General features: G+C 32.4%; 1 protein-coding gene across 1 annotated transcript; it reads left to right on the forward strand.

The window, feature by feature from the left end:
• The first annotated feature begins 487 nt into the window (after nucleotides 1–487).
• On the forward strand, nucleotides 488–1,656 carry LOC127725988 (toll-like receptor 4). The gene has a single exon (XM_052233287.1). It carries the CDS (start codon nucleotides 488–490, stop codon nucleotides 1,370–1,372), a length of 885 nt encoding a protein of 294 aa, XP_052089247.1. The 3' UTR covers nucleotides 1,373–1,656.
• The last annotated feature ends 5,846 nt before the right edge of the window (nucleotides 1,657–7,502 follow it).

The following is a 7,502-nucleotide window of genomic DNA, read 5'->3' on the forward strand; positions in this document are numbered from 1 at the left end:
ACTTACTTTCATTTTACCAAAATCTCTAGAAGAAATGTACATAGAAAGTTATATAGATAGTCATTGGTTTTTTGTACAATTTATTAACAGTTTAAATCTTCGAGTGCTAAGCTTGAAGGGCAATTACATCAAGTCATGTAAAGCAAGTTTTGAAGGAGGAATAAATGTGGAGTACTATGATATGTCTGGATGGAGATGTGAAAAACTGTCTATCAATTTGTTGTATGGTTTCCCAAATTTGCAGACATTGAAAGCAAGTGACTCACTTCTAGGACATGGATTTGAGAACAGCGCTAAAGGGGGGTCTTTCTTTAGTGAGACACTAAGAATGCGATATACTGACCTATCATTAAATGAAATAAACAGTATACCAAAAGGATTATTTTTGCAACCGTTGGAGCAGTTATTATCAGTGAACATGTCACACAACAATTTAACAATATTTCCATAATTTCTTTCTATTATTAAACCATTAAAAATTATTGAAATGACCTATAACAGTATAACACACTTCGTAGACAATGAATTGAATCAAATTGAAAACCTAGGAGAAATAAATATCTTCTTGAAAGGAAATCCCTTGCAATGTTCTTGTAAAGCTTTACAATTTTTAAAGTGGTTCGGTCAAACAAAACGAGTACCGGATATTTTGGATTTGAAATGTGTAACCGAAAAGGCATCTCGTACGTTTTTAATTGAAGTTATTGCCGATCTGCGGAAATTTGAGATTTCTTGCAAAACTAAAGTCTGGTTGCCGGTTGCTGTCTTTATAACCTCCATTATCATAGTTGCTATGATATTAATCTTTATATGTTTTCGATATAAATATGCTCTTGAGTACTTTTTATTGAGATGGAAAATGAAAATGAAAAATTACAAAAAATTGAAGCAGGAGTATACTTATGATACTTTTATATCATACAGTCATACAGATGTGGAATGGGTAAAACAGTTCTATGACAAGTTGAATAGTATGGGGTTTGAATTATGTCTGGACGCCAAGACGTTTATTGCTGGTAACGGTATAGCGGAAAATGTTATAGATGCAATCGATTCCAGTAGAAAGGTTATATTTATTCTAACTCACAATTTCTTAAAGAGTTCTTGGGGGTCATATAAAATGGAATTGACACGTATGCATGCCTTTCAGAAAGGAAGAGAAGACATGGTGATTATTGTTGTAATGGATAAGATTATAGTTAGTGATATGCCAGAAATAATGAAAAGTATGTGGTTTAAAATTATATGTATTCAATGGCCAAACGGTGGCAATCTACCGTACAATACAGAGGAATGTTTTTATGAGAAGTTGAAAATTTCCCTAAAAAAGAAAGAACAAAACGAGGATGAAATCAGGGCTTTAGTTATCTAGAATTTTTTTAATTGCATAATTCAAAAGCAAAACCTCAAGTAAAAATGAATAATAATGAAACATGCTGATGAAATTGATGTTAAAGTATATATAGATATGTAATAAAAATCCTAACAGTTTGCCTGTAGAAATGTGGAAACAATTTGATTTTCATCTATGTATATAATGTGTATTATTCAAATTATTAAAATGTATAATGTTTGTAAAGTATCATATGTTTTAAAATGGAGTAGATATAGTCAATATCGTATCTGATGATGAGTTATACAGATACAGATATGGTGAGCGTACATAAATTATTGATTTAGTTTTGTAGTGTTGTGTTATCAGTTAATTTTCAATCCTAAATAAGGATAGAAAAACGTAAGCAAATATCGGTATATATAGATTATTACAACTTGATTTGAAAGTAGAGACCAAAATTATGTTGGCGATGGATGTGAACATAACAGCTAATCACTACGATCATCAAACTATAACTAAGAAAATAACCGAACTTTTTAAAAATACTAGGTTCTGAAATTAAAAGCGTGATTATGAATAGATATATAAAAAAAACCGTCTCCTTTTCCGTAAATGTGAACTACCGAGTTTGAATTATCACTAGTTGTGTATTTACAATCTGCTTACCCTCCTGGAGCACCTGAGATAACCCCCGGTTTTTGTTTGGTTCGTGTTGATCATTCTTTAGTTTTCTATGTTGTGTTTTATACACTGTTGTTTGTATTTTTGTTTTTTTATTTTTTTTTGCCATGTCTTTGTCAGTATATTATCGACTTATGAGTTTGAATGTCTCTTTGGTGTCTTTCGCCTCTCTTTTTCAAAAGTAAAGGAGAACTACGATATAAGAGTTATAATTTGACCACTGAATATACAAAAATAGTGCCATTCTTTAATCCTTTTAAATTATACACGTTTTATGTGTTTCTCAGTCCTGAGTGCTCTTGCGTTTATTTGTACTGTATTCCTGTCACGTAATGTTGTCATTTTAGCGGTATTTTTAATATTGTCATATAAGCGGGAGGTTTGGCTAGCCATAAAACCAGGTTCAAGCCACCATTTTTTCTTAAAATGTCCTGTACCAAGTCAGGAATATGGCAGTTGTTATCAAATAGTCCGTTTCTATTTATGTTGGCGTTAGTTTTTGTAGCAGTTCAGTGTTTCTGTTGTTCCGTTGTTTTCCTCTTATAGTTGATGTGTTCCCTCGGTTTTGGTTTGTGACCCGGATTTGTTTTCGCTTAATCGATTTATGACTATCGAACAGCGGTATACTACTGTTGCCTTTATTTATTGATAAATGAATAAGATGGTATAAATACTTATGGCTAATTAAGTACATGTACAATTATGTAAAAAAATAATGTCAGTGAGATGTCGTAATCATTAATAAGACATTTTTATAGATATAAGAAGATGTGGTATGAGTGTCAATGAAACAACTCTCCATCCAAGTCAAAATTTAAAAAAATAAACCATTATAGGTCAAAGTACGGTCTTCAACACGCAGCCTTGGCTAACACCGAACAGTAAGCTATAAAGGGCCCCAAAAATTACTAGTGTAAAACCATTCAAACGGGAAAACCAACGGTCTAATCTATATAAACAACGAGAAACGAGAAACACTTATGAACCACATCAACAAACGACAACTACTGAACATCAGATTCCTGACTTAGGACAGGTGCAAACAAATGCAGCGGGTTTAAACGTTTTAATGGTACCAATCCTTCACCCTTTTTCTGAAACAATAGTATAACATCACAACATAGAAAGACACACTATAAAATATCAACTGAAATAGCTTAACTCAATCAAAGGACATATTAACACCAATGTCTATTTCTATATGTAGTTGTTTTAATAAATTGTGCCAAGGAGTTACCCATAAAAGGTATACAATACAATACAATACAAATATGTTTATTATAGTGACATTGTGTATGACAAAAATATGTACAATATTGAAATATTTCAATTAAATTACACCCGGCCCAATGGACCTATAAGTCACTTTAAATAGATACTAGTATTAATTCAGATTGACATCAGGAATTTTATATACATGTTAATGTTATATACACACCTTATTGGCATCTTAATATGGGTCCTCCGGTAAAAACAATCTACTTTTGGGTGAGGCCTTCCTCACATCCTTATATCAATACAAGTTATATAGTTAGATAAATATAGATTCTACCACTGCATCGAGTGTGATACGATATTTATCCACTCGAGACAGTTAAATTTTCAAATTTAAAACGCGAGGCTCGCCGAGCGTTTTAAATATTTAAAATTTAACTGTCGAGAGTGGATAAATATCGTATTACACGAGATTTGGTGGTGGAATCTGTTTCTCTAATGATTTTCAAACAATACGCAGGCAAATTTATTCCTTTTTTTTCGAATGATCTGCAAAAAGATGTGTTCTTTCTATGTGACGTCATCAGGCATGGTCGCCTTTTTTCATGCCGTCACAATAGGAAATTCAGAGGAAAGCAAGAAAATTCGACTTCATAATCGGATTTTAACCAGTGAAGAACTGAGATCAAACGAACCACACATTGATTAAATTTTTTTATACAATGGGTGCAGAAAGGGATAAATTGACGAAGAATTAGAGAAAGAACGAATACCTACGGCATATTTGTATTGATATATTATTATTGTTATATTATCGAAATCAACGGGACAAAACGATCCTGTATCATACCCTCTCCTATATGCATAAGTCGAAAATGCAACCATCATTTCTCTGTTTTTGTTCATTTAACGTGTAAATTGATGTTTTTTATCTTTGCCGCATAATGTTCTTATGAAATAAATATGATATGGAAACTTAAATAGTGATATAATATTAAGAACAGAGTACAACCTGTACTACTGATTTACTTCAACAGGAAGCCTAACACTTTTAACTTGACAGATTAACGACTTAATTTATCTTTCAGACTCCGATTACAATAATAGTATCGTTAATAAAAACTGACATAATATATGTAACAAGCTACTGCCAGATTAAATATAAGGGTTTTCCCCATACCAGAACACTACTTCTGTGTTTCCCTTTTCTAACCACTACATGCATTAACTGATGATATATCGGTCAGAAATTTTGGTATTATTTTTATAAATTATTTTATATTTCAATAAGAAATTATGTGAGGTACATGCATATGATAGGGGGACAAAAGCCTAACATCAATGCGCAACCTTATGAATAATGACATTTATTTTTCTAATAGAAGAACACTCGCATAGATTTATATTTTGAGTTAAATAATATCATTCTTTTATGAATATGTTCTTAGTTTATCCTATCGAATTAACTGCATGCAACTTTCGTCAGGTAGATCATTGCCAAAAGTGTTATATAAGTTAAACGAAAAAGGGTTAAAAAAATAAATAAAAGAGATACAAGTTGTTGGAAATACACTTTTCAAGTATTTATTTCGACATACAATTTTAGGATTCAGTGTAAAATAAGGAGAAGTGGTATGATTGCCAATGAGACAGCTATCCACTAAGATTCAAATACACTTTTCAAGTATTTATTTCGACAACAATTTTAGGATTCAGTGTAAAATAAGGAGAAGTGGTATGATTGCCAATGAGACAACTATCCACCAAGATTCAAACGAAGAGGATGAAAGCAATAATAGCTAACCGTATGCCCTTCAACAATGAGAAAAAAACCATACCGTATAGTCGGCTATCGGTATTTTACCGCTGTTCAAATCTCATAAAATCATTATAATAGATACTAATCAAAGTAAAAATAAACGAAACCAGATGGAATCGCCTGAACTCTAATTTGGCCGAGACAGGGTATTTCGACAGGGTGATAAACAGTTTATCATGTTTATAAGTAAAGAAAAGGATTTAGCCTCAGGTTTGCCAAACCGAAAACAGAGTTTACTGAGAGAATATGCAAAACCCTTAAATATTAAAATGTATAACTTAAACTTTCGAAATAAATTTCTCAAATATAACTTCACTTCAAGTTTTTTGTAAATCTTTTGTATTCCAATGGACCGAGGGAACTAAAAAAAGTCCAATTCATACCAACAGTATCAATAGAATATTACCTTTGTCGTACATATGATACCAGTACTTTTAACAGCTTCTAACAAAGCATATCCGGCACGTCGCAGTGTGTTTGACTCCAATCTTTATTGACTAAGAATACAAGTTTTCCTACCATAGGTTGGGGGTTCTCCAAAGGCACTCCAGCTTCATCTACCAATAAAAACTCACCGCCACAAGATTGCACAATAGTGCTAAAAGTGGCGTTAAACATCAATCAATCAATCAATCAATCAATAGCTATTCATAAATTAAGGTATAGCTAGAAATCAACATTAGATTTGATGGTAGGATAATAGCAGTTTCGCTTCATATACACACATAGGTGTGTGTGTGGTTTAAAAGGACATCAGTAGTATTCATTTAGAAAAGAAACACATTGCATGGAATGTATGGAATGACCCGGTAGGCTGAGTCAAACGTTGTACTCAATCTGATCAATTTCATTTGTATGTAAGCCATGATTTCAGTATCAACTTCCTATCCACAATACTTTACAATATTTAAAAAAAATAATAAAAACCATGAGTATAGACAGTGGTGATTTTACACACATGATCCGGTTTCTATCTGAAATAATGTGGTGAAAGTAGTTTTGGGACAATCAAATCTCGGGTTTTAGACCCCATAGATAGCATGCCACCAAGATACCATACAAACGTGCTTACAACATACTGTTTATAAACTCATCTTTAAGTCTATGTAATGATAGCTGCATCTATGGTTTTGGTACCCCCTTCTCACATTAAGCATTTTTAAGTAATTCAATAGTTAATGGATAACTTGATATAAGTCTTGGCCGTAATATTGGTCTCATCCTAAATGTGAAATTCACAAAGTTTCACCACAAACAACTCTTACAGTGGTAATAACATACAAATTTTCATGAAAATTTTCAAAAAAAAAGTTTGAAGCATTGATTTATGTCAACTTGCAGTTCTTGCTTTCAGTAACTGATTCTATAATTCGGTATTTTGTATTATTGTTCTGTTTATACTGTGTTTTATTTGCTTTTTGTACACGCTCTCGCTCCTTTTAGAGCTCGTGCGATTATTTCACCAAATAACAGTTTCTGTTTGTTACCTTGAAGGCTTTTGTAGCTTACTATCGATAGGTTAGTGTTGCCAAGTCTTGTTTTGTGTAGTACTGTGTGAACTTGAATGTCATTTAGTCGTTTAAGTGATTTGCCATGGCGTGTTGTCAGTTTCTCTTCGATTTGTCAGTTTTAAATATCAACTTGGTATCTTCCGCCTCTGTTTAAATAGACGGTTTATGCTTTGTTTCATGTTGATGTCCGCAGGATGAGCTGTAGTTGTTTACATTCACGTCATATGGTGTCTTGAGGATAGTTGCTTTTGCAACCATACCAATGCATTTTATTTTTATAAAAAAAAAGTATCTCTTAATTAATAGTGACTATAGTAAAGATTTACTATAGCATCAGTAGATAATAACTCTGAAGATGTATTCCTTTGATTGTGATAACACTTTTTCTCGTTTATTTGATTGAGTCAACGAGGTTCAACCATACGTAGCTGCTGCACCAAAAATTTCTGTATTTATTTACCTTATATCATCCGAGTTTGGTTAGCCTCGATCAATTAAAAAATGATATTTTAAGAATAACACCACGATCTTTAGAGGTGATTTGACAGTTTCTGTCGTTGGTTGGTTTAAAATTTATCAATGATTATTTCATCTGATGTTTAATTGGAATAGCATTGACTAATGACAATTTCATCTTTGTTAAATGTTATTTTTTTTTGCCCATGCAACATATTGCAGCTTGCAAGTTCTACAAGTAAGAACATATTGTTTTCCTTTTTTGGTCAGATGTTTCATAGATACAATGTATTGTATCACTGCTTTTTTACTATGTTGACGAAAGTGTTTTTGAAGTTGGCGGGGGAAAATCGCTTACAATTGCTTGTTTTGTATCCTCCGCTTTTTAGGTGTTCTGATTTTATTCACCACTTTTGTGGTCTGTATTTAGTCACAACGTGAGGTGATGGAAAAGCTCTTTCAAGGAAGGGTCATGTCAATAAGA

Source organism: Mytilus californianus, unplaced genomic scaffold, assembly GCF_021869535.1.
Source record: "Mytilus californianus isolate M0D057914Y unplaced genomic scaffold, xbMytCali1.0.p SCAF_15, whole genome shotgun sequence".
Taxonomy (NCBI): domain Eukaryota; kingdom Metazoa; phylum Mollusca; class Bivalvia; order Mytilida; family Mytilidae; genus Mytilus; species Mytilus californianus.

What these genes read in the sequence shown, in the direction of transcription:
- LOC127725988 (XM_052233287.1), top strand. Translation starts at nt 488, where the DNA reads ATGACCTATAACAGTATAACACACTTCGTAGACAATGAATTGAATCAA.